This window comes from Emydura macquarii, unplaced genomic scaffold (assembly GCF_026122565.2).
Source record: "Emydura macquarii macquarii isolate MOO-44397 ecotype Brisbane River unplaced genomic scaffold, CSIRO-AGI_Emac_v2 contig_1027, whole genome shotgun sequence".
Classification (NCBI taxonomy): domain Eukaryota; kingdom Metazoa; phylum Chordata; order Testudines; family Chelidae; genus Emydura; species Emydura macquarii.
In genome coordinates, this window is record NW_027131164.1 from 12,995,731 (window position 1) to 13,023,570 (window position 27,840).

At 45.0% G+C, this 27,840-nt stretch overlaps 1 protein-coding gene across 1 annotated transcript; it reads right to left on the reverse strand.

The window, feature by feature from the left end:
* Positions 1 to 12,484: 12,484 nt before the first annotated feature.
* On the reverse strand, positions 12,485 to 27,543 carry KLF11 (KLF transcription factor 11). The gene is made up of 4 exons (XM_067544778.1): positions 27,194 to 27,543; positions 23,438 to 23,695; positions 21,097 to 22,093; positions 12,485 to 15,199 (listed from the first exon to the last, which is right to left on the reverse strand). Exons 1-4 carry the CDS (start codon positions 27,224 to 27,226, stop codon positions 14,904 to 14,906), a joined length of 1,584 nt encoding a protein of 527 aa, XP_067400879.1. The 5' UTR covers positions 27,227 to 27,543; the 3' UTR covers positions 12,485 to 14,903.
* Positions 27,544 to 27,840: the final 297 nt, after the last annotated feature.

Genomic DNA, 27,840 nt, shown 5'->3' on the forward strand with positions numbered 1-27,840 from the left:
GCAGACAAAAGAGATATATGTACAGTGGTTGGGGGAGGTAGCTTAACATATCAGGAGTAGAACCACACAAATACGTGGTAATAACCAGTGCTTGAGTAGAAACCACATGTTCAATAATATTAACATGTCTGAAAATTACACAAAAGTAATAACATGAATTTACACGGCCAGGCCACGGTCAGTATTCTATTGGCCAAAATGAATAGAGCAAAATTAATCTCCAATAACCTGCCATGATAGCAAACAAAATTATACCAGAATGAGAAGAATACATTGTACATTTTTTGTAGAGAACACAAAAAGCATCTGAAGATTTCGAAATCTGGCGGCTGTACATAGCCATGATACTGCAGGCACAGTGTGCCCCTTTTTGTTCTGACACTAGGCAAAGTTTAGATTTCTACGTTATCCAGGTTTCTTCCTTTAGGTTGGGTCCGGTCTTGGACATGTAGGGCCAGATTCTAAGGGGTGCCTAGTATGTGATAGGCACAGATGAGGGGGAGAAGGCTGCAGAGGAACTGATTGTGACTTTCTGATTCAGGGGCCAGTTATGTCCTGGGGCCTGGCCTATTTTAGAACAGCCACCAAGCTGTTTTAACTATAGCAGCTGGCTGGGGCCTCCAGGGTTCATTTTACCAGCTGTGGATAACTGGATGAAGGTACCACTCCAGCCACACCCCAATGTAACACTGGGGAGGCTGGAGAAGGCTGGCGCCTATATCAGCTGGGGAACCATTAGCTGGAATCTCAGGCTGGAGAAATCAACCAGCTTTCCAGACCCTCCTGTGTGAGCAGAGAGATCACAGCCTCTTTCAGTATCGAGACCTCTTTCTCAAGTTGTTCCTTACTCCAGGCTCTGCCCACTGAGGGCAGAGTTCAGTATCTCTCTCTGCAGCTCCATTCAATAACTGCTCCAGCTCAGACCGATTTCAGGTTGTCTTAAAGGAAAGAGTATATTTTAGCAATTTTACAAAAAGAGAAAATATTAAAATAAAAAAGCAAGGAGAAATAGCCATCCCTAGCTGGTTATTATGAAAAACACCTAGAGGCTGAACACTGAAATGTAACCTGCCTGGCAAGAAGATTTATTTTCTCCCCATTTCATTTCTATTAGCATTTGGGGTGGCATGATACTTCAGTTCAGTCTGTGCCGGGCATTTCCCCCGTTATGACAGCCATTTGTTCATAAGATGACAACATTCATTCCTATTTTTAGAAAGCATCTCATCTAACCTGTCCCTAAACATGTGGGACTGCACTGAGCCACACAAGCTGAGTAGCTGGCCTGTCATTTCAGTCATTATCCTTCTACATGAAATATACAGCCTAACATACCTGGAGTAGTGCATGGTACATAGTGCAAAAACAATCAAGCAGTCTCCTCCAAGCAAACAAAATAATTTTCAACAACTTAACATGGTATCTTCCCCAGTCTAGAAGCAGCACTTAGGTGTCCAATATAAAATTATACAAATGCAGTATAACTAACCTTAAGTTTAGTGCCTTGCTGACTATCAACCATTCTATAAACAGCAACTCCTTAAAAACCACCAAACCAAACCACCCTCCAGCAGACAGTTAAGGAAAGGGTTACATTTTCTGTTGTTAACACTTAAATAGATTACCAGCTGCAACCACTTAGCTTTCACTGAACATAGTGATGTTTATAAAAAAATAAAATTGAGCCTTCGGACCATGCCATACAAACTAAAAAACCAAGAGCTCATTAGAGATTTTTTAATATAAACATTAACTAAGAGGCAAATGTCTGAGCTTTTAGCTGACTGACCATCTGTCTCCTGAAAAGCAGTCATGTGCAGAGGACAGCAGACCAAAAAAACCCTGAAAACCTAGTCAGCAGCATGACAATCTAACCGAAGACAATTTGGAGTTGTTCACAAGATTCACTAATTGGTCTGTGAAAAGATTAACACTGAAAGACTCTGCAATTATAAGAAATATAACAAGCCTAAAAACAATTCTTAGAAGTTAGTTAACTAAGCCAAAATCCTCCAAAAACAGAACAAAAGCCACTTTTGTGCATACTCAATTTGCCTCCCAAGTTACATACATCTTGGGGTTTTGCACATACAGAACTGCACCTTTGAAGTTATAATGCACGGAAGTATTTTTTTTTCTTACCTGCTGATTGCTTTCATTGTAGCAATGAAAACGTAGATTGTTGTAGCATTATAGCCTTTCCTGGAGTAGGTACCCACCTGTGCAAGAAGGAGCACAAAGATAGCAAGACCTTCAGAGAGGAAACCACTAGTTGCTTTGTCTCCTGAAAACAACTAGAAAAAGTGGTTGCCGCTAGAGCAGTTTTAAGAAGGGAACTGCCCTCTCATAGGCTGGCTATGGGGTTGATCCTTTTAGAGGGCTTTAAAATTGGTCAGGGTAGGGACAAACTGAGCTAACAATTGAAGACTCAAAAGGGGAGGAGTTGTGACAATGTGTAGGCAGATGATAGGAAATATTAACATGGAAATTGCTCAAAGCAAACCATGAGGATTCACTTGTTATAAGCAGTGATATTTGCTCTGTATTTATCTATATGCTTGGTGCAACAATAAATAGTCTTTGTTGGCAGACTCAAGTGTGTCTTCTGTACTCTGTTAACCACGACTCACAGCTATAATACTACATTTATAGTACATCTTCTCAGCGGTCACTCAGGCATGTAGGTTAACCAGATGAAGGTTTTTCACAACCAGTCTCCCTGTCCTCCCACCAGCTGGTTCTCCACCTGAGAACTTCCAAAGCAGAAATAAGGATTATAATACCTGAGTTGGCTTCCTGACCCAGACTGCTCAGGTGTGCTTGTCTCCATCAGGGTGGAAATCTATGCTGGTGTTACTATGCTACAGAAGACAAACTAGAAGGTAGGAAATTTTCTCCACTGAAATTGCTGCCACCAATGTAGATCCAGCCTGACTAGTAGTGCCCTATGTAAGCTGATTTTTAGTTGCTTGACTATAGTTACTCCATTTTTGCAGCTTTTTTGTTTATAAGGCAAGGCCGTTCCACTCTGTGCACAGATCATGGAAAGTTCTTTAAAATGCAGAAAGAAATAAGCCTCGGCTAAATTCAGCAAGCTATGCAACCTTGATAAATAAGCTGGAGTTAGCTGCAAAACATCTGTAAAAGTATCTTATAAATAATGTATGCCAGATAATAGACCAATAAGTGTAGAGAATATAAGTTTATGCCCTTGTAACAGAGACATGTATGTTATTGTCATATGTATGTAAGTAGCAAAAAAGTATAAAACTCTGTAATTTTTAATCCGGGGTCTTTTTCCACTGTCCCCGTGTGGGTTTGGAGACTGACCTCTGCAAAATAAACTACTTGTACGGAGACTGTCCTAACTAAATTTATGTAAGTCTCTATCAGTGCAGGAAAACAAGCTTCAGAAAATCTTTTTCCAACACCTACCTAGGGGTGGGACCACACACTACGCATGTATGCAGAAATGTAAAAAAGATGAACAATTCAGTCCTAAAGGAAATGGGGTTGGGCTGAGAAAACCACTCCCTCCTCCTAAAAAGATAGCAGCCCTAAGACTGCTGAGAGAAGTCTGTCCTGACCACTCTCCGGTTGGCTACTGCTGGGGCTGACTATGGTTCTTGGTATACGTAGGGACAGGATACCAGCTAGTTGGTATAAACTTAATCCACAGATCCTTTTCTCTCTTTGGGCCCAGGAGGTGGCCACTGCTTTAATGGAGTGAGCCCAGGGTCCACCTGAGCAAAGATACCCTGCAGAAGAGTAAGCAAAACTGCATACAAGAAAAGACCCCACAGGAGAGAATAAAATCTAGAGCTTTATCCTTTTTTTGAGGTCCTTCTCTCAAAGAGCATGGCAAGATCAGACTTCCTAAAACCTTCGGTACAAGCGAGATGTGGTCAGAGCCCTTAGAGCACATCGAACGAGTGCTGGAGAATTTCCTTCTAAGTCTGGGGATCCAGGCAAAAGTTAGGAAGGGAGACATCATGGCAGAGAAGGAAAAATAAGATGAGTTCCGATCACTATTTCTTCTTCTTCTTGCGTGTGGTGTAGAGTTCCATTCAAGCATTCATTCAGCAATTGTGTGTGGCAGACCTCAGCCATTCCAGTGCTTTGTCAGTCAAGAGGTTGAGGGAGATCCATCCTCTGAGGCGGTGAATGGGGCATTCCTCCACAAGAGGGTCCGCTCTTTGTATTTCTCCACACTCGCAGTAGCACAAAGGCTCCAGCTGTGCATGCAGAAGTTAAAGCGCCTGACACCAGTCCTGAGGCAGTTTAAGCTGGTCCACTCCTTTCATGGCAGGTGTTGTTGTGCATGCTGCATTAATAGGAGATAACATAAGAGATAACAGCAGGCTGCAGCCTATGAGTGAGGTGGAGATGGGAGGTAGTTGTTGCTGTCTGCCAGGCATTGTTCCTTCCTCCACTGACTCATGACCCACTCATGCCGGCTTTGGCCATTGTCTGCCTGTATGAAGGCCTGAGCCGCTCTTCCGAAAGGCCAACAGCTCCTGAGGCGTTGAGCCAGCAGAGGCTGGAAGATCCTTTCATGAAGGGGGTGGAGTAGGCCGTTAGCAGCTTTGAATGTTGCCTGCCTGGTTGCAGCCAGCCATCTCAGGCAGTGGGGTGGAACACCAGACAGAATGGGCAGTTCGTAAGATGGTGTGGGGCATAGGCATCTGCCAATAATGCGAGGGGCAGCATTGAGATGTGCGTCCAGCTTAGGTGTATGTGTACTCCTGCCCCAAGCGGACAAGCAGTATTCTGCCGGAGCCTACACTCCTCCATGCATGGTTCCTGGAACTTTTTTGCCCTTAGCAGATCCCGTAGGGCCGGCTCTGGCACTTCCTGGAGCCCCGCGCACTTGCCACGATATATGAGGTGCTGCCGGCCCTATGTCCCCTCAGTTCTTTCTTTCTGCCAACTCCAGAAGCGGGGATGGGGTGGGTTGTGGAATGGACATGAGCAACACATCTCGAAGAACATCAGTTACTGGTAAGTAACCTTGTTTTCTTCTTCGAGTGATTGCTCATGTCCATTCCATTATAGGTGACTAACAAGTAATATGTTTGGAGGTGGGTTGGAGTTACCGGTGAGCTGCCCTCAGCACCGCTCTACCAAATCCCGCGTCCTCTCTCGCCTGCTGGAAGATGGTGTAGTGGGATGTGAAGGTATGCACTGATGACCAGGTGGCATCTTTGCAGATATCCTGCAGGGGCACTTTCTCCAGAAAGGCTGTAGACAAGGTTTGAGCTCTGGTGGAGTGTGCTGTGATGGTTCCCGGAAGTGGCACCCTTGCCTGCTCATAGCAGAACTTGATGCATGATGTAATCCGCGAGGAGATTCACTGGGTGGAGACAGGTGAGCCTTTCATCCGGTGCGATGAAGAGCTGCGTCGATTTCCGGAACAGCTTTGTACGCTCGATGTAAAAGGCCAGGGCTCATCTCACATCCAGCGAATGCCATCTCCTCTCCTCCTCCAAATCGTGCGGTTTGGGAAAAACACAGGGAGAAAAATATCTTGATTACAATGAAATTGGGAAACCACCTTGGGCAGGAAGGCTGGATGTGGACCCAACTGCACCTTATCCTTATAGTATATTGTATAAGGGGGCTCTGAGGTCAAGGCTCTAATCTCGGAGACCCTCCTGGCTGAGGTAATGGCCACCAGGAAGGCTATCTTCCATGAAAGGATGAGCAGAGGGCATGAAGCCATGGGTTCAAAGAGGGGCCCCTTGAGTCTCGAGAGGACCAGGTTGAGATCCCAGGGAGGCACCGGGTCGCGGACCTGCAGATACAGCTCCACCCCCTTGAGGAACCTGACCGACATGGGATGGGAGAACAGGGATCTCCCCTGTAGGGGCTGATGTAAGGCCAAAATGGCCACCAAGTGAACTTTCAACGAGGCCAGCGCCAGACCCTGGAGCTTTAGCTGGAGCAGGTACTCCAGGGAATGCCCTGGGATTCCGCCCAAGAGATAAACCGTTTTCACTTAGCCCGATACACGACCGGTGTAGAAGGTTTCCTGCTGCCAAGCAGGACTTGTTGGACCTGCACTGAGCAGGCTCTGTCTCCCTCCAGGCCGTGAGGTGCAGGGAGTCCAGGTCCATGTGCAACAGGCGACCGTGGTCCTGGGAAAGGAGGTCGTGCCACTTCGGGAGCTGCAGGGGTGGGGCGATCAAAAGATCCAGCAGCATGCTGAATGAGTGCTGTTTCAGCCAGGCTGGAGCGATGAGTATAACGTCCGCTCTGTCCCTCTTTATTTTCAGCAGGACCTTGAGCAGGAGCGGAATGGTAGGAAACGCGTACATGAGGGTCCCCGTCCAGTCCATGAGGAACGTGTCGGAAATTGACCTAGTCTCACAACCCCAGAGCGAGCAGACCCTCGGACACTTCTTGTTCCAGGCCGACGTGAACAGGTCCACCTGCAGAGAACCCCACTTCTGGAAGATCATAGCCACCACCTCTGGGTGCAACAATCAGTCGTGGCGGGGTAGAAATGACCTGTTGAGGCAATCTGCCTTGTCGTTCCTCACTTCCGGGAGGTTAGAGGCAGTCAAGTGGAGATTGTGCCTCACGGCAAAGTCCCACAGACAAATAGCTTCCTTGCAGAGAGCTGAGGATCGTGCTCCCCCCAGCCTGTTTATGTAAAACAACGGTGTTGTCCATCAGCACCTGCACCACTCTGCCTGTCAGGAATTGGAGGAACACCTTGCACACTAGGCGAATGGCCCTTGATGTGCAGGTGCCTCTCCTCCCCCGACCAGAGCCCCTGAGTGCCTAGGTTGGCGCTGATGTAGGCTCCCCATCCTACATCCGAAGCATTGGAAATTAGGGTGACTGATGGGACCAGTTCCCTGAATGGAATGCCCTTCATCACAGCCATGGGAGTCCACCACCAGTTTAGGGAGGCTAGGATGGGTGGGGGAACTGTGACCACCCGGTCCATGGGTGTCTGCTTTGCATATATACCGAGACCAACCATGCCTGAAGCGGTCTGAGCCTCAGGCGAGTTAATCTCACTATGTACGTGCAGGCCGACATGTGGCCTAAGAGCTCTAGGCGGTGTCTGGCTGTTGTCGTGGGGCATCGGTGCAGCTGGGAGATGATAGAGACCATCGCCTCGAAACGTGGCTGAGGCGGGAAGGTTCTGGCCTGGGAAGCGTCCAGGGTGGCCCCAATGAATTCTATGCGTTGCACTGGGGTTTTTGTGGACTTCTGCTCGTTTATGAGCAGTCCCAGCCTGCTGCACATGGAGCAAGTGAGGGTCACACTTTACTGCACTTGGGACCTGGACCTGCCTCTGCCTCTGATCAGCTAATCGTCCAGGTAAGGAAAAATTTGCACACGCTTTTGTCTCAGGTGGGCAGCCAGGCACTTTGTGATCATCCTTGGAGCTGAAGATAGGCCAAAGGGCAGGGCTGTAAATTGGTAGTGGGAGCCAGCCACTGTGAAACGGAGAAAACGCCTATGACTGGGGAGGACAGACACATGAAAGTATGTATCCTTGAGATCGAGGGCGGCATATCAGTCTGCTGGATCCAGGGAAGGGATTATGGAGGCTAGGGAGACCAGGCGGAACCTGAGTCATTTGACATATTTGTTTAGTTGACACAGGTCTAATATGGGTCTCAGACCCCCCTTCGCCTTGGGGATGAAGTACCTTGAATAGAACCCCTTCCCCCTTCTGCTTTGGGGGACCATTTCCACCACTCCTATGTTGAGGAGGGTGTCCACCTCCTGCAAGAGGAGTTGCTCATGAGAGGGGTCCCTGAAGAGGGATGTAGGGGGAGGGTTGTTGGGGGGAGTAGATGTAAACTGTAAGGCATAGCCCCCTAAAACTATCCCAAGGACCCAACAGTCTGAAGTGATTTTTGCCCATTAGGGATAGAAGGGCCTTAACCTGTTTAGGAAGGGACGGGGCGGATTCAGGGGAGCAGTCGGGGTGCCACCCTCGGGCATACCATCAAAACTGCCTCCTCTGGTTGCCCATCCTCCAGGGGGCCCTTGCTGGGGAGCTGAGGACGAGTTGGGGGCCAATTTCTCCTTCTAAACTCCCTATTCCTATCCCTATAGGGTCGGCCTTGGCTGCTGCTGCACCTGGGGCCATGACTGACGCCTGGAAAACTGGGGCGTGTACAGGCCCAGGGAGCGAAGTGTGGCCCTGGAGTCCTTCAGACCATGCAACTTCACATCGGTCTGGTCGGAGAATGGGGCCGACCCATCAAAGGGAGGTCCTGAATAAACTGCTGCACCTCCTGGGACAGGCCCAAGGACTGCAGCCACGAGCACCTTCTCATGCAGATGGCGGAGGCTATGGCACTGCCTGCCGAGTCAGCAGCGTCACAGGACGTCTGGAGCGCTGCCCTAGCCACCATGGTTCCTTCCTCCACGATGGTGATAAAAGTCTGCAGCTTGGTCCTGGGGCAGGGCCTCAGCGAACCGCCTGAGGGAGTCCCACAGGTTGAAATTGTATCTACCCAGGAGGGCCTGATGGTTGGCAATCCTGAACTGCAGCCTTGCCATGGAATAAACCTTTCTCCCAAACAAGTCCAGCTTCTTATTGTCTTTGTTTTTGGGAGCGGACCCTGGCTGACTTTGCCTATCCCACTGGTTAGCCGCATCTACCACCAGGGTTCCCAGAGTGGGGTGAGTGAACAAATAATGAAACCCTTTAGCCGGGACATATTTTTCCTCAGCCACCCTTGACGTAGGGACGACTGAGGAAGGGGTTTGCCACAGAGCCTCTACAATCTTAAGGACCCTTTCGTGGACTGGGGGGGCTGCTCTCGCTGGGGCAGCCGCCGCCAGCACATTACAGAGGCTATCTTTGGCCTCTTCTAACTCCTTCACCTCCAGCCCCAAGTTGGAGGCCACCCTCTTGAGCAGCTCCTGGTGCGCCCTGAAATCCTCCAGTGGCGCCGAGTGGTCCCAGGAGACTGCCTCGTCCAGTGAGGAGGAAGAGGACTGCCGAGGCACATATTGCAGGTGCGCCCCCTTGTGGCGAAGGGTTGCACCCATTGAGGGGGTTTGACTCCTCGTCCGAGGAGTGGTGTCTATGGGCCTTCTCCTGTGCCGGAGGCACAGACTGCACCCCCAATGACAAAGGATTGGGGCCCGAGCCCCATCTGGATACCCCAAGGGGCCCAATAAGGCCATTGTTGCGGCCATTGTCCCTGGGGCCAAACCGCGGCTGACGGGCTACAGGCTGTGATGCTTTGTGGGGGCATTGGCTCTCCCAAAGACTGTTCCCCCTGGGAGATCCCGAGTCACTGGACTGGCAGTGCCATGTCTATCCTCGGTCCTGGGCGCCCTTCCATGCGGGGGAACGCCCTCTTTGTGCCTCCGACCTGGAGGAAGATGAGGACTGCCTCTGTTGCCACGAGCGGTGCCAACCAACGGAGGTGCGCTCTGAAGAACTAGAGGTACTGGAGCGTCATCTTGGTACCGATGATTTCCGATGCCGCTTGCCTTGCGGCTCTGCAGACACCTTCAGTGACCGGGGTCGGTGCCACTCCATACTCCGTGGTGCTGAGCCGGACTCTGGCAACCGGGTTCCGCGTCGTGGACTGCGCAGTGCCAGGTCCTCCAACAGTGACCGGGTTCTGCACCGCCTCAGTGCGGGCGAACTCATTGGTGCCAGGGATCTGGAATGGGAGCTGTCCAAGCGCCACCTGGCAGACCTCAACCGGTGCTGCCTCCTGGCACGTGCTGCCTCCGGTGCCGGTGCCGAGAGGGAGACTCCACGTCCCGTGCCAGTGCAGGTCGGCTCGACGACGCCAACCTGGAGAAACGGCTGGGGGAGCGGCTCTGCTCTACCCCCGGAAGCCATCCGGCAGATCTTCCTCCCCGTACCAGGGACCTCCACCACCCTTCACGGGGGCCCAACGCGGGTTTCCCCCGTGACACTGGCCCCGTCTCCCTTGGCGGAGAGGGGGCGGAGGTAGTGTAGGCAAGGCCAACAAGGCTCTTGCCACCTGAAAAGCCTCCGGTGTCGATAGCGCCGGAAGGGGCACTCTCCCACTCCCAGGAGTCGGGGGAGGCTCCCTGGCCAGAGATGCAGGCACTGGAGAAGACTCAACGGGCCGGATCCGGTGCATCTCCATACTCGACCCTGCCCGTACCAATGGCGCAGGGGAGTGCTGCGCTCCGCTTCTTCCTCTTTGTTGCTGGCAATGTTGTGCAGTGTCAAGTCGAGGCCTGTGCCGGCGGTGCGCTCTGCACTGAGGTCACGCTTGGTGCCGAAGTGGAGCGGGCCGGCGCCAGGCAGAGCACTGCCTCCATCATCAGGGCTTTCAACCGGATTTCTCGGTCCTTTTGAGTCCTCAGTTTAAAGACCTGCAGACCTTACACTTTTCTTTTCTGTGGGCTTCCCCCAAGCACTTAAGGCAGTGGTTGTGGGGGTCACTTGAGCAGGAAGGCCTTCCCGCAGGAGGCACATGGCTTGAATCCCAGTGACCGGGGCATGGCCTGGCCACTCTAAGCCCCACAGGGACTTGCCTTATCTCTAACTACACTTAACTACTTAACTGACTAAAACTAATCTTAGAATAACAAATTCAAACAAGGGGAATAGTACTTGCTGAGAGTAAGGCTTAGTTCCAGCAACCGTCACGGGCGGAAATAGGGGGCATAGAGCCGGCAGCGCCTCATATAGGGGAAATAGGGGGCATGTGCGCAGGGCTCCAGAGCTGGCCCTACAAGATCTACTAAAGGGAAAAAAGTTCCAGGAACTATGCACGGAGGCATGCACACACCGATAGTGGAATGGACATGAGCAAGCACTCGAAGAATGACTGATTAGGAAGTGCACACCTCCATACCAAATACAAAAGAAGGGTTATGTAACAATTAATAAATGAATGAAGCACTGAAAAAATCTAGTCTAGGAAAATATAATCCTGTCTTTTCAGAGAAATGCACCAGCTGAGATAACACATCTGCCTAAATATATGCTGGATACCATTTTACTTTTACACATGCTTGAACAAGCTAGACACTTCAACTTATACATTCAAAATGTGTGATTTTAAAATAAAGCCACATTATAGTTCTATTAAATAAATTAAAAAGTTACAAAAATGAGAAAATGTTAAAATTTATTTCGAAATATACTTATAGTCTCACAGTAAAAAGATTGAACAAAGTTGCGCAGGCAATAAAGTGCACTGGGACAGTTTACCTGGTAATGCTTAATCCACAAATAAGACTTCCATTTTTCTGTTTCTACTCCCTTATACTGTGCAAGCAAAAAAAAGTTTCAAATTTTGGCTTAGTTACATGCACGTTTACAGAAGTACTTTGCCTCCCTTGAGCCCAATCATATGACTGCCCTCAAACATTTCACAGGATATGTTCAGCTTTAGCCTTGGGTGAAAATTTTCTGCTAGTAGAAATCTCACTGAAAAATGCATTTTTCAGAGCTTCAAAATTATTCCAAAATTTGGGTAAAATTTGACAAATAGGGTGTTTTGGCTGAAACTGAATTTTGTGTGTGTGAAAGTCAAAACATTTCATTTCAACCAACTAGAAATGTTTGTCTGACATCTTGTTTCAAAATGGCATTTCATTATCAAATTTGGCCAACTTAAAATAAACCAAAAAACCCTCACACTACCACAAAAGAGGGCGAAAAATACCCCGCTACTGCCAAATCGGGGGAGAAAAAAACTGCTAAAAAGACAAATACAAAAACAAAAAGACTGAAGTCGACCTGAAATGTTTATCAATTTGAAATTAAAGTTTTCCAAGTTTCTTGGTTTGATTAAAGGTTTCAAAAAATTGGTTTGGTTTGACTCAAACTGGATTTTTTTTAAGCGTTCAGCATCTAAACCAAAAAATCCATTATTTACTCAGCCTTATTCAGCATTTCGCAGGCAGAGTTCTAAATAATCATGAGTCTAATGATGCCCTAAGATGCTCACACAGAACTCCCACTACTTCTAAGTGGCCCCAACAACTAAGTAAATGGGAGATGAAGGCATTGCAAATAGGACGTAGGAGCCAATACCAACCACCCCTGTACATTTATGGGCAGAATTTTATCCCATACTCTCCTTTGCGTCTTTTTCTCCCTCTGATCACCAAAAGAACAAGATCATTTACAACATTACTTACAGGATGTTTCCAAAACTGTTTTGCTACAGGGAAATATCAAAATATTTTGCCAAAATTAAATAAAAGTTTACCAAAATTGGTTTTGAAATTAATATGGCATGTCAGGGTCAAGTAACAAGCCACCTGTCACACTATAGCACACAGGCAGATGTTTTTGTTCCTTTCTTCCTTAGAGCATGAAGATCAGCGCTAATCTTTTTTTTGTCATGGAACTAAGCTTGAGCGCTGGCCGTTAGGGTACAAACACCACAAGAGTTACAGTCCAAGTATCCACTTTAAAAAAAAGAATTACAACGTAGCCCTTTGAAAAATACAAATATTTGCATATATATATATATATATATATATATATCAAATATTTGCATATATATATATATATATATATATATATATATCAATACACACATGATGGTCAGCAGTGTCACAATAAATGTCAAACGAGCAAGGATTGGACATTTTAAAGGCTAGGCACAAATTTAGTACAGTGAGTATGTTTCAATTTAACAATCTTAAAACTAATTACCAATAACTATAACCCTAGGCATAAAAACCTAAATATAGGAGCATATTCTGCTCTCAGTTACACATGGGCTTCACTGACTTCAGTGAGTTTGCACCAGTCCAGATGAGAGCAGAATTGGACCGACATGCTGCACAACCAAACAAGGTTTTTAGACTAACGAAGCAATGCAACTATTATCCAATTATCCATGTTTCACTCATTCAATGTATTATTTGCTAGAAGTAGGAAAGTCCACGTATTTTGCTCCATATGGATGCTAAACAGTGGATTTCAAAAAGAGTAATGGACCAAACTTCGTACGCAATTATCTTGCAAAGGAAGAGAATCCAGCTCATGTTCTCTAGTATTAGCTGTACCAGGCTTATAACAGCAAAGAGTAGTAAAAACATACTTTGACAGTAAAAGAGGTAGATGTAAATGAATATACACACAAGAAGCAGACTACCTGGAGTATGAAGATGCCATTTTTATATTGTTACTTTTCAGATTAGAACCACATTTAAAAGAGGAGGTTACTCACACTAGGGAATTTAGACCCAAATGAAATAAATCAATCAGTTTAAGGCAAAGTCCTTATATATAAAGTTGTTAATTTTAAAAGATGTTTGCAACAGAAGCTGCCTCATTGCACAGGGAACCAACAGAACAGAAATATTTGGATTAAGGAAGGTATGGGGTTGGTCAAACAGCTATTTTTAATCTGTTCTAGAGCCAACGATTCTGGGTATTAATGAAATGTCAGCTGTTACACCAGGTCTGATCTCAGCACTACAGCCAACATCTTTGCTTGCTAATATATACGTGTGTGTGTGTGTTCTATTCTGGACATAAAAGCTGAGCGATTGAGTTGTGCTACACACATTTAATTTTGTTAATCATACCATGCTACTAAAGAAAGTTGCAACAGAGCAGTGCTGCAGCTGACCATTTTGCAATTCATCTTAGTCATAATGTACTTTGATATAAAAGTCCATTCAACAGGAAGAATATTTCATTTAATAGAAAAGGGTGATACTGCATGCAAAATAGTGTGGAGTATAAGGCTGTAGGAAGAGGCTCATCAGTATGATAAAGTGACAGTGTTTTAAATTAGACTTTGGGGGTGTGCTTTTGACCCAAGTAAACTGAAACCTTGAATAATTCATTAGGTGTGCAAGAGTCTACATAACCTAAACAGCATACAAAAAAAATCTCTTTTATATTTCCTCTACGTTTAAAATTATAATCAAAGATCCAGTTTACTAGATGTGACCACCTACCAATTTTGTGTTTTATAGTAGATCGTAGTATACTAGCTTCAGCAGGACTTAAGTAAAAATCTCTTAATGGTAGCAAAATTATTCAGAAGTAGCTGTGCTTGTGCATCCGCTTGCTCAATTAGAAGAAAAACTAATCAGGAATACACTGCCTTTCAAGCTTTTAAATGGAGTCAAAAGGATTCCCACTGCAAAGTTTATGAAACACGCTCAGTGCAATTTTTTCCTTCGAAGAACCTAATTCAATTAACAGTTGTGGGTTTCAAGAAGCCTATTTTTATTCCTGGAAGCTTTTTTTTTTTTTTTTTTTTTGTAAATGGCAACCAGCTTTTAAGTCCCACTCCTGTAATCTCATCTGAATGAAAGTCCAACTGTGCAAACTGATCGCTGGATCAGGGTCTAAACGTATAAAGTTCCAAAACATTCTGAGTTAACCAAGTGTTAACATATTTATAAAATGTTTTTAATTAAGTTTCTTGAGGCTTAGTGAAAAGCAGTTTCCAAACAAAGGGCCTGATTTTGCACACCTTTACTTATGCAAGTATTTTCAATGACTGCAGGCTGAGCCCTAGCTGAACAAATACAAAATATATTTTATATAGAAAATACTAATATATAAAAATTAAAAATCACCTCGCTTCACTTTCTATCAAATATAAACAGCAACTGTTACTTAAGTGAGGGCATTTTTTTTGTTTTTAATAGTCTAGTACCCAAATTGTTTCCAAAGAGTTCTGCTTTCCTGAAGTGCTCGTGATTGTGGAGGCCCAAGTCTTGAAGAGAGAAACAAAACAAAAAGATACACACAATCGAGTTCTCACACAATATCATCAGAACAGAGTCTAAACTGAAGAAAATAATTATATACCTCCCTCCCCCCCAATTAAAGAGGCAAATGTGAACAGAAATTAAGACGACACTGTCAATACAGTTTTAACCATTGTAGCTCTTTCTGACTTTTGGAAAGTTCTTAGAGCAAATTCTTTGTCCAACTAGCCCATTTATGCAGAGGTTGGCATGGAGATGAGCATACTCAATGAACCACCACTTTTAGGTTTCTCTGCTATACCAATTCTGTTCAGTTTGCCAACCTCTGTCTGCCAACTGGGTATTTTCTTTGTAGTCATATGACGACGGGCATGTTTTGTCAAGTGATCACTGCGCATGAAACGACGGTCACACACAGGACAAGCAAACTTCTTCTCTCCAGTATGAGTTCTTCGGTGGCGAGAAAGTTCATCTGAGCGGGCAAACTTTTTGTCACAGCCTTCCCAGTTACAGCTGAAAGGTTTTTCTCCTGAACAGATATGGGGAAAAAGCAAAACAAGGTTATTTTTACTGATAAAAGCAGAAAATGGCTTTAAAGACTAATAATTTAGATTCCAGTCTTGCAGCCACTTAAGCACATATTTAATTTTATGCACATGAGTAGTCCCATAAGATTAAGCATGTGCTTAAATGGCTACTGTATTGGACCATTAGACAATAGTACAGTATGTTTATTGCTTTTGTTAATTTTCTGATTCAACCACCTTTAAAAAGAAAAAATGTTGCCAGGAAATTCAGAATCTAGGGAAGAATATTTTTTCATAAAGCTACAATATCTTCTGACCATGAACTTTGAGAAATTAACCCCTCTAGCACTACTAGAAGTCAAAGGATGTGCCATGTCATTAGAAAGTACTATAATCTGAAATAAAGTCTTGGATTTGATCTCTGTGTAATAAAATGCTCAGTTCCTTAAAAAAAAAAAAAAAAAAAGCATTGCACCTCAACTGCTGATAATAATTAAGAACATAATTGCTAAGATGTTGGATCATTTACTAAGCTATGTTTATTATTAGGTTTGGGCAGTTTCATCAATTCCACCAAAAAAAAAAAAAAAAGCTACATTTTATTGCTCGTGTGGTATGTAAAAGAACTAATGCCAGGGATGATCCTATCTTCCTTTCACAACTGGAAATTTCCATTGGCTTCATGAGCATTTTGGATGCTCAAGGAATGTTAAGAGTGTGCTCAGAGCTTTAATATCACCTTTGCTAGTTTCTGATGACTCGTGTGTGTGTGTGCGCGTGCATGTGCGCGCGCACGTGTGTGAGAGAGATACTTACACAACTGCACAATTTTTAGAGCCATTCTAATATTAAGTGATCTGCTACCCACTTTTGCCCAGAAATAAAGGTTTAATAACCAACATATGCTTACAGATAAATCTGAAAATGTGTTCCATTCAACAAGGAAGCACTAAAAAGAATTCTTATATGTTAAGGACTAAATCCTTCCCCTATTGCACAAGATAATCTACCCTTCTCTAAAAGCAGGAGTATCTGGGAAAACGTAGGTCAGCTATTGTTCCCGCAGGCTGAGTTTGCTACTTAAGGGTCACGGATAGGCCAGTGTGCTCCAGCTCCCTGTAAAAATGACGCAGTCATTATTGTGTTAGAAGGGAAGCACACAGCTTCTTTTCCCATCAGCAGAAAGATGAGCTGTAAAGCACACTGCCCTTATCTCTGGACCATCCTGCACTGCAACAGGATAGCTCAGAACCCACCACACCAGCCATAACAGCTCTTCCACTCACCCACACACCCTAAAGGGCAACAAGGAGGAAGGATAAGATTCTACCGTTAAATTCTAGTTTAGGAGAATATCTACACCCTTAATGTGTCTTTTTTAAAGTTATTTTTCCAATACGGGATTTTAAAAAAATAGTCAGATTGAATGGAAATTAACACCAAATTATGTGCTGAATGTCCTATAGACCAGCAGTTCTCAACTGAGGGTCTGAGGCCTCCTGGAGGGCTATGAAGTTTCAGGGGGTCTGCCAAAATAAAATCAGACAGCAGGGCTGGCATTAGAGTCACTGGTGTACAGGGCAGAAAGCTGAAGTCTGAACAATTTAGCTTTGCGGGGCCCTCTGTGGGCTGGGCCCCCTGGCAACTGCCCTGCTTGCTACCCCCTAATACAAGCCCTGGCTTTTAATCTACTGGACCTGCAGAAAAACAGCTGTTGTGGCACAAGTGGACCGTGGAGTTTTTACAGTATGCTTGGGAGGAGGAGGGCCTCAGAAAGAAAAAGACTGAGAATCCCTGCCATAGATCAGGCTGTGGGAGAACCAGAACCCAGAATGCATGACTTACAGCAGACCAGGATTTCAGAGGGGGGAAACCTATTAAAATACATTTGGTAAAATGTATTTCTTCCCTGACTGCTCCCCAAAATCTGGTTAAAGACAGTCAGTCCACAGCTATTTGTTATGTTTAATTTTCATTTAGCTTAACAATTCATTTTCCATGCACAAAGTGGCAGGATGAATAAAAATCAATGATTTAAAAAAAAAATTAATAAAATACTAAATTTCTCTCGTTTAAAAAACAGTTACAATTAAATCTCATCACAAACATGCTAAACCTACTCTTACAGTCTCATAAAAATGAATTAATGGCTCTAGTCTGTCCAACCTAACTACCAGTTCTTGCTTCTTGAAAGTTCTGGACTTTCAGTTTCCGTTTCAGTTTCTCAGCAGTCTAAAATCACATGTGCAAAGAAAGATACAGGCTGGATAGGATTGTTGTTGTTCTGTGCTTATGTGGTGGTGGAGCTGGGCCAAGCAAGGCAGAGGAGTTAGTTAAGACACTGTCTTAAAGACAGAGAGACAAAGGATGGAGGCAGAGTAGAAAGGAACAGTGGAGTGAACTGGAAAGAAAAAGGGAAGACATTATTCAGTACATACACAGTTTCCTATATTCCCCCACGCTTTTGCCACAGAAAAACTGTCATGGTTTCTGGGCGTAAGAGAGACCCTATCTGGGAATATTTTGAAGAAATTCCTTCCCTGGGTAAAAAAGGAAAACGTGTCAAGTGTAAGCAGTGCAAGAAGAAGATGCAGGGCCTAGTTGCAAGAAGGAAACATCATAATGAAAACTGCTTATTGGGAGAAAATGATGTGGATGAAGATGTGGATTTGTCTGAAGAACAATGTGGATCAACTGGTTAGTAACTTAAATAATTCACTTTGCAATGCATCATTCTTCAAGACTCTCTCTATGCCTTTTAGTATACGTGTGATTTAACAAGTAAATTCCCAAGCTGTTTGCTATGGTGAATGTTGCTAGAAAAAAAAAAAGTTTAGCTTAGCTAAACCTTATGGCTTGTTTAATTAGTTAACTAGGTTTAGAATCTAATCACCCAAGTATACGGTACAGAAAGCTGCAGTAAGAGAAATCTAGAGTTGCCAGTTGCCACTGGGTATCATTTTCTTATTTTATATTACATAATACATGCCCCTTATTTTGGAACATCATGGTGATGCCATAAGTCTATTCCCTATTTTACTTCAGCATAACTCAGCTTTCCCAAGGGAACCCCATCCTATACTTGTTTTATCAAAAAACAGAAGTGCCAGTGAGTTCTATGGGGCTTACTCCAAAATTAAGTGCACTCTAAATGCAGTCAGTCATGCCTTTTTTGGTAATTTGGAATCAGATCCGCATCCTTGCTGAAAAAAAGTAAATGATTAACTGAATAACAGAGAGAGAAGAACTGAGAAGAAAGACTATTCAAAACCATTTTTGAATTTTGTTTCAGGATTCCATTTAAGCATAAGAGACTTTGACTGTGACTGTTTTATCTGCAACAACTTCAGAGTCATCTGACCGTTGGTACTTTTAGCAGCAGTGCTGCAACTAAACGTATTTCAGACAACAAAAGGATCAGTAGCAAGCAAAAGATTTCAATCATCCAGTAAAACCACCACCATGGATGGGTTTGTAGTAAGAACCAGCAAATACCAACAAGACACCATAGATGAAAAGATTGCTCAGCTCATTTATGCCACAAATTCTCCTTTTCGCATTGTTAACAATAAACACTTCATTGACATGGTTGAGTCCTTATGACCAGGCTACACTCTGCCTGGTAGAGCAGACATTGGTGGAAGATTGCTACATACAGTATATCAGAAGGAACTTGAACAGTGTGCAAGAAATACTGAGAGGAAATTTGCCAGTTTAAGCCTTGATGGGTGGAGCAATGTACCCAATGATCCAGTTGTATGTACCTGTTGCATATCTTTCAGAAACAATAGATACATCGGGAAATGCTCACACAACAGAATATTTAAAAGAAGTGGCAGTGAAAGCTGTAATCAACTGTGAACAAAAATTCAACTGTCACGTGCGCAGTTTTGTCACAGACAACACTGCAAACGTCACAAAGATAAGAAGCTACTTAGAAGAAATGGATGGATGCTCATTAACAACATATGGCTGCAGTGCCCATTTAATGCATCTTTTAGCCAAAGACTTAAGTAAGTCTTCTCCAGGAATAAAAGAAAACGATGAAGTCGCAAAATACTTCCGTAACAACCATTTGCTTCAGCTTCACTGAAGAGAGCAGGAGGATCCAAACTAATTCTCTTTCACTATGTTCGATGGAATTCTGTGGGTGAATGTTTTGAACAATTTATTAAGAACTGGCCTAGTCTCATAAAACTTTGTGAAGAAAACCATGATAAAATAGATGGAAGTCTCTCATCCAAAGTATCTTAACATTGGATTAAAGAGGAATGTAGAGGATATGCTCAGTATATTGAAGCCTATACCCATAGCCTTAAACAAACTTCAGATTGTTGCTGCATTGCTGATGCTGTCGACATTTGGAAGGCACTTCAAGGGACATTGAAGAAAGAAATACCTCACCAGACAGTTTAACTGCAGGCAATAAAGAAGCAAATGGATCAAGCACTAACTCCACCTCATTTTCTTGCGAACATTCTTCACCCCAGATATAAAGGTAGATGCCTAACTTCTGAAGAAGATGCTGCTGCCATGGCATGGGCATCTCAAAATCACTCCTCAGTTATGCCAGTCATAATAAATTTCAGGGCTGGAGCGGAAGCATTAAGCAGTACATGTTTACTGATGATGTTTTGAACAAAGTCATTCCCCTGAATTGGTGGAAATCATTAGCCAGGCACTTTGAAACAGAGTTCCTTCATTTGCTAAGCCAACTTGTCACAGCAATAGCTTCCTCTGCAGGCACAAAGAGAATATTTTCATCGTTTGGTATTATTCACTCAAAGCTAAGAAATCGACTGGGAGTTGAAAAAGCAGGAAAACTCGTATTTCTGTTTCAGTCTATGACAGTAGGAGTGGGGAAGATGAGAGCTGGTTGTAGAAGTTTTAAGAACAGAGTACATTTAATGTTGTAATGACTTGTTTGTTAGAGTTAATAAAATTTGAAAATTAAAAAAAAAAAGTTTTAAGGACAGCCATCAGCTGGCAACTCAGGAGACTTCTGCAATTGCAAATGTGAAACATTTATGTAACATTTAAGATTTAGTTTAATAAAATATAAGTGCTATTGTGTTTGTGTGTGTGATTTAGTTCTTACCATTCCTAATGTACTGCTGCCGCATCTGCAGCTTGACACAGGTAATGAGTATTATGTACTATTTCCTAAATTAATAAAAATCAAGTTATCTAAAAATTACACGAAGTATACCCTCCTAGATGTTGTAAAATGCTGTACTGAGTTGTAAATTAACATGTTTTAGTGACCAAATTTGCACCATTGTTTAAGAAATATGTGAAGAAGCATCAGTGGGAAACTTGATTTAAATCAATAATTTTCTCCTAGTGATTTAAATCATGATTTAAATCGCCTTGATTTAAATCAATCCACCCTGCATAGTGGTCACAAATTAAAGTGCTTTTATTCTATTACCCACCACATTAGAATTCATTACAGCTCAGCACCTGGTGCTCATTCATTTAATGAAGTCAGAACCCTATCATTCTCTACTCACTTAACAGGTGTATAAGAGTGAATTCTGTTACGTATAACCTGATGAACCAAAAAAACAAAAGAGACACAAAAACTGTTTGACGATGTGCCACAACATCCTGCCCCCTGCAAAGAAACAAAACAAAAATATTTTGGGCCAAGTTATGCTTTTAACTTACACCATGTGAAATTCCACTGATGTCTATGGAGCAAATCTGGGGTCTAAGTTAGAGAAAAATGTGTCCCTTTTTTTGTCTGTCCTTCAAGAATGTCCTCCACTTTCCCACAACATGGGGGAAGATTTCTATGCCACCCGCTTACCCCTCTCAGAATCTCAATGCAGAACAACATTCTTCCAACAATACAAGTGCACATTCTTGTAACAAAGAACTTGCCCTCCATACGCACCAGTGTGAGTACGAAGATGGGCTTTGAGGTGGGAACTTTTGAAGTATGTTTTCCTGCAGCCTGGGAAGTTGCAGACGTAATTTCTCCTTCTAGAGAAGTCCATCTGAGGTGCACAGCTTTGACCAGAAGCGATAAAAACTGGTGCAGGAGCAAGAGGCAATAACTTGGTGTTTCCAACAGTCATTACAGTTTGTTGGCATTGTGGTGCCTGCGCAACAGCAGTCTGTGGAAGAACCAACATTACAGTCCCCTGAGGCACAGAAGATCCCATGAGAACAGGCTGAGGAACTGGAGATGTCTGGGGTAAAATAGGTTTGACAGTAGTTGTGACTGTCTGTGTAGGGGGTTTTATAAAGGCAGAAATCATACCTCTTTGCCTGTTTAAAGGGATCATTTGGCAGAGGACTTGGGGGTTTGAAACAGCGGCAGGTATCAGCTGGGTCGCTTTTTTCTGTAGGTAGTTTTCACAATTCTTTGATGAACAAGTCTGTGGTGAAACAGGCCATACTGGCTGCTGCCCTTTATTGGTAGCATTGTAAGTGGAGTTGTGCAAATAAGGCTGATGTACTGGTGAAGTATCACTAATTAAACCATCAGCAGTATACACATCCTGTGAAATGCTGGAATGTCTTCGGTCTTGTGCTTCACACCAGTCTGTGGAAGTGCTGGATTTGCCTGAAGTTACCTTTGCTTTCACTTGCACAGCAGGAATGTGGGAGTAAGTAGAACTATCGCCTGTATGACGTATCACGCTGGTTGCCATGGCCCTGCAAGGCTGAGGGGCAGGTGGCTCAGATATTGCTGACTTCCTACTGGACTGCCTCTCCATATTTATGACAGAAGGTTTGGCTATGGCAGATGTACAGTTTGTAGAGGTGACGACAGAAACAGATGTATTTGCCATGACTGTCCTTGGTTTGGAAAAAGTGACTTGTGAAGAAAGAAGCATCGTAGTTGATGGCTCAACAAAATCAGGGCTGTGGGGTGGGGTCATACACTAGAAAAATAAAACAAAAGTATACAAACATAAAAACAGTAATGTGTTTTCATAGTGCTTATCAACCTTACTTTATTTTTAAAGTACATGAGAGGAAGATTTAGAGTGTAATGAAGACTCTAAAAAGCCATATTTCAGGAAGCTATAACTAAAACATTAATTTCTTATAGAGTGGCTCTTTTGAACAAGTTCAAAAGCTTGCTAGTATCAAGTACACAGTGACACAAATGTCAACTTTCCTAACACTGCTATGCTGCACGTGTCAGCTCTTTCAGTGCCAACGATTTTCACTCCTCAGATAATGGATGCATCTATTTAAATGCTATATCCTATGTGCGGTTTTTAGAAAATAGTCTAGTAATTCATAATGACATTATATCTGCTTAACTTCAGATTCGCACAGAGATCGAAATCTTTTAGAATAATAAATAATATCAGCTGGTAGCTCATCTTGGAATGGGTCTGACTGGAACTGCTCTCCCCTAATTTCTTGTGGCACTTCTCCCTCTTCCCCCTCCACTGCTCCTGAGAATTCATGCCTCTTCCCTCTGCTGCTGCAGAAGAGATCAGCCACTGTTGGGAGACAGGAATGTGACCTATGATCTCTGTCTTCCTCCTCCTCCTCCTTTTTCTTAGTCATTTGCATAATAAAAATCTATTGGTAAAATAAATTCTTCAATCTTTCAGAATGTTTAAAGAAAAGCCAATTTGTTTTAAAGTTTTTCTTGGATATCAACTGCAACAATACGTGAGAATCAATTAACTGTCATCTGAAGTGGACCTGCACTTTGGATAAATAATCAGCTGCATGTACAATCACACAAGCCATGAAAGTCTCATTATGAAGCGGCAAGTTTAATTTCAACTAGTTTTTATTCTTTATTATAGCGTCTAACAACATCTGTGCTGCATTCCTAGGATTCTTTTTTTTATTATCTTTGCAGGTAAATCAATACAGAGTCAGGGAGATTCAGTGATGCAATCCTCTTACTCAAAGTACTCAGGAGACACCTACAATAAACTATCCAAACAAGCTTCCCCAGGACATCAGTTAAAATGAACACTTTTTCTACTTGGATTTAAACAGATCAAAACATTTTTTTCATGTCATCATATCTATTTACTGAAGAGAGAACAGAATTATCCAAACTGAGAAAAGTATACTTTACATGCAAATAGTAATTACATATACAGACAAGTTCGGAGGCAAAAATTACTTTTGAAAATAACCCACATTTAAAAAACAAAGATACGGTTCTCTCCCCAAATACAGCAAAATTAGCCAATATAATAGTAAATGTATCTGTGGTCATGCATATTCATTTTGAATTTTTTTTTTCTTACCAGTGTAGACAAAAAGTGATAATCCTTTGGTAATTCAGAGGTCGTTGCTTCAGCATGCATTGTGAAGTCACCTGAATCTGAGATGGGCGTGAGTGGCCTTATCTTTAATAGGTCACCTTTCTGAGATCTTTGACCCCAGGAGCTCATACAAACAAGCGCCTCAACTGCTTCTATGTCATTCTGCTCTAAGGTGCTACACGTAGACCTTTCGCTGTCGTGACGCTGTCGTATAGATTCATATATGTCCACAATGTCAACCTAAAGGCAACCAGATTACTAGTTAGGACAAGTCAGAAAACAAAGCTACCACCACCCACATGTTGTTTGCTTATAATAGAGACCATGTGAAACTCATCATATTTCCAGATTTATTTTTTTAAACCAATCAGCTCAGTTATTCAATATGCAAACCTTTCCACTCCCTCCTGCCAGAGTGCATCGTAGCTCTCCCCCTTCTCACCCTAACTATCCTTGAAGAAGAAAAATGACTTGGTGGAAAGGAATTGACACACATAATAGTATGTAGCTCAAGTTTCCAGACTAACTTTCTTGGATTACTATTGTTCTGAGTAAACATGTTTTGAACCCAAAAAAGTGACTCCACCCCCTGCTTTGTTTAGTGAGAGCCACTTTCTGGATTGACAGGAGGGTTTTATTTAGCATCCATCTAATATTTACTACAGTTTAAAAGAATGTGATCAGGGCAGAGAATCAAGACCTCCCAAGTTCCAAACACATGTCTGCTGCTCACTCAGTATGTATCCCCCATATTACAGATGGAAGAAACTGAGGCCAACAGATTTATACATACGCAGGCACTGCAACAACTGGATGTGTGTATGGTCCTCTGAATATGTAAAGCACTATGCAAGAGGCAGATATTATTATTAGTAGGGCTGTCAATTAATTGCAGTTAATGAATGCAACTTTTTTTTAATCTAGTTAATTTGTGTTGCATTAGTCGTGACTGAAAGTGCAACACAAATGTAGATTATTATTTTGTTTTACATAACTGTGCTCAAAAACAAAACAATGTAAAACTTTAGGGTCTACAAGTCTACTCAGTCCTACTTCTTGTTCCGCCAATTGCTCTAAGATAATCAAATATGTTTACATTTACAGGAGATAATACTGCCTACTTCTTATTTACAATGTCACCTGAAAGTAAGAATAGGCATTCCCGTGGCACTGTTGTAGCCTGTGTTGCAAGGTATCTATGTGCCAGATATGCAAAACATTTGTATGCCCCTTCATGCTTCGACTCATAGGTTCTAAAGTTTTACACTGTTTTGAGTTTGAGTGCAGCTATGTAAAAAATTAAAACACCCCCCCGCCCCCCAAAAAAACTACGTTTGTAAATTGCACTTTCACATAGAGACTGCACTATAGTACTTGTATGAGGTTAATTGAAAAATACTTTTTCTGCATCTGACGAAGTGGGTTGCAGCCTACAAAAGCTTATGCCCGCAGAAATTTGTTAGTCTTTAATGTGCTACAGGACTCTCATTGTTTTTGCTGTATTCAGACTAACACAGCTACCCCTCTGGAACTTTTCACTTTTACTTTTGTTTATCTTTTTACGTGCAAATATTTGTAATCAAAAATAAAATAAAGTGAGCACGGTACACTTTGTATTCTGTGTCATTATTGAAATCAGTATATTTGAAAATGTAGAACATCCAAAAATATTTATAATACATTTAAATTGGTATTCTATTATTGTTTAACACTGCAATTAAAACTGTGATTAATCAGGAGGGTTTTTTTAATCTCACAATTAATTGCAATTTTAAAAAACCATTTGACAACCCTAATCTTTGGGGCATTTTGGGATGGAAGGGAAACCCAAACATCGATTTGTTTACATAAGCAGATATTGCACTACTGTACTTTTTTGGGCTAAAAATCCTGATCTTTCCTTCAGTGAAAACATATACACACGTTTTGCAAATGTTCACCACGTGTGCTGTAATGACCCCAGCAGCCACATGTTGCTGCTCTAACACTTCTATCCCCTTTCCTCAGATGAGTAATAACAAAGAGGTCCACTTCTCCCCTTCTTGCACACCCAATACTCTAAATTCAATCTGGAATTCTGGGTACATGAGGAAGTAGAATCAGGCCTTTCTTTAGGTGGCAAACTATTAGGACAAATGCTTAGATACTGCACTGACAGGTCCTATCAAAAAACTGAAACCAGATTAGATCCCATTGGATGAAATTACAGCCCCACAGATGGTCAGTGAGGGTTTTGCCCTTGATTACACTGGGTCCAGAGTGCCATGCAGCTATACAACAGTGTACACAATACACTGTACTTATTACAGGTGCATGGCAGATAAATTAAGCACAATGGATCTGAAAAGCAGGCATCTATCAAATCCATAGAGCACTCATCCACATGACAAATCATCCCAAGGATTCCTCAAAGTTAAAAAAAAAACCAACCCAAATTAAAGAGCCCTTAAAAAGACAAACTGCTCTGACAGTTTTAGAAAAAGCATCTAACTGCTTTACATAATTCTTAACTGATCATACCCTAATCAGAGACCACCAATCAGTCCCCACTGTGCTAGGCACTGGGCAAACAGATGAAGAGACAGGAGCTGGCCACTGTTCCTTCCAAGTCTGTACCTTCCACCCAACACACAGCTTTGCAACCCCTCGATCAGCACCAAAGAGGCGCTCGGCTCTGACACCCCAGGGGAGGGGGCGGTATTTCCCGTTGAAAGGCTGGACTCAGGAAACGAAGGTTGTGAGGCTGGGTTGAACTCACACGCGGCACCGCGAGGAGCCTGACAGCGTGTCCTGAACTCACCCCGCGGGCGGCGCGCAGGCAGGCGGGCACCGCAGAGGAAGTCGGCGCCTCCACAGAGCGAGCGAGCTACCCGGGCAGGGCAGGGCACACCAGCTACTGGGCATCTGCAAGAGCAGCTGCGCCACGGCCCGGGAGATCCCCCGGGCTGGGGCTGGGGCCAAGCCAGGAATGGGTGTCGAGTCTCACTAGGCTTGTTTACTCGCACACCAGGCTCTGCATGACGGAGCCCAGGAGCCGAGCCCAAGCCCAGCGCGCTGGGAAGCCCGCCCCAGCCCCACCTCTGGAGGGGAGGAGGGTGGCGGGGCTTCTCCCCACCCCGCGGGGCCCGCAGCCGCCGCCCACTCCCAATATAACTCCGGGCCGACGTCATGCATCCAAATAGCCCGGTGCGAAGGGCCCGCGGGCTCCGAGCGCCAGGCTGCAGCGGGAGCGGACGCGTCGCAGCCCGGGCTGGGGGGAGGCGCAAAGCGCAGCCCCCGCATCACCCGCAGGCTGGGACAGCAGCCGAGCTGCCATGCCCGCCCACCCCATCCCCCCCCCCCCCCCAGGCCCCGCTCTGGGCCGGGCCGCTGCAGCGGGGCACGTACAGCGCCGTGGGTCAGCCTCGGCCCCCTTCCACCCGCCCCGGCTGCCGAGGGGCCAACAGCGCGAGCCACAAACGCCTCCAGCCCAGGGCACGCACCACCCCCGGCCGGGGCCAAGGGCAGGGCTGGGGCGAGCGGCCTCCAGCGCCCCCGGCCTGGCAGCCTCCAGCGCCCCGCATCTCAGCCGGGCGTCACGCGCCCATCACCCTGGCGTCTGGGCACGGACCAGCCCCTGGGGGGAGAGCGAGTGCACCAGGGCGAGCGGCTGGGCAGCCCTCCCGGCAGCGCCCCACTCCCCCGCCTGCAGACAGCCCGCGGCGCGGCGCAGCGCGGCCGGCCGGGCAGGGTACTCACCGCGTGGGCATCTCCCCGCTCCGAGCCGGGCATGGCGAGGCTCCTGCAGGCAGCAGCGATGTGACAAAGGCGGCAGCAGCCAGCCAGCAGCGCCGCCTCCGCCTCCTCCCCCGCCCGCGGGGCCGGCCGCGCAGCCAGCAGCCCGGGCGGGGGGGAGGGAGGGAGATAAACACACCAGCTAGACTCAGTCCATGCACCAGGCGGGCGGCGGCCGGGGGGAGGAAGGAGCAGGCAGCTCTCCACCAATCGCAGGCCGGCCTGGCCCGCGTCGGACCAATGGGCGGCCGGGGCCGGCGTGATCGGGGCGTGCAGACTGCCTGAGAGCAGGAAGGACCCAGCGTGGGCACGTTCGCGGCTGCGGCCCAGTCTGAGCCACCCGCTGGAAAGTAGGGGAAAGGTCAGCACAGGGAGAGCGGGGCGGGGCTGCCTGTCAGTGAGCGGCAGCCAGCCAGCCAGGGAATGCCTGCGCGCGGGGGTGTGTCTGAGAGCTGCCGCGAGCCGGGCTGCAGATCCCTCCCGTCCCAGCGAGGGAGGGGAACAGCCCCCAGCCAGCGAAAGGGGCTACTCCTCCCCGCCCCAGCGCTCCCCAGATATACACAGCGCCTTGCACCCTCTCCGCAATCCAGCACACGGTGCACCCCCAAACG

Excerpts from the sequence above, each read along its gene's own strand:
- KLF11 (XM_067544778.1), bottom strand. The coding sequence starts at position 27,226 with ATGCCCGGCTCGGAGCGGGGAGATGCCCACGCG. Across the intron at positions 23,696-27,193 it reads AGCGGGGAGATGCCCACGCG|GTTGACATTGTGGACATATA; the intron begins GTGAGTACCCTG and ends GGTTGCCTTTAG. Across the intron at positions 15,200-21,096 it reads CCATCTTCGTACTCACACTG|GAGAAAAACCTTTCAGCTGT; the intron begins GTGCGTATGGAG and ends ATATCTGTTCAG.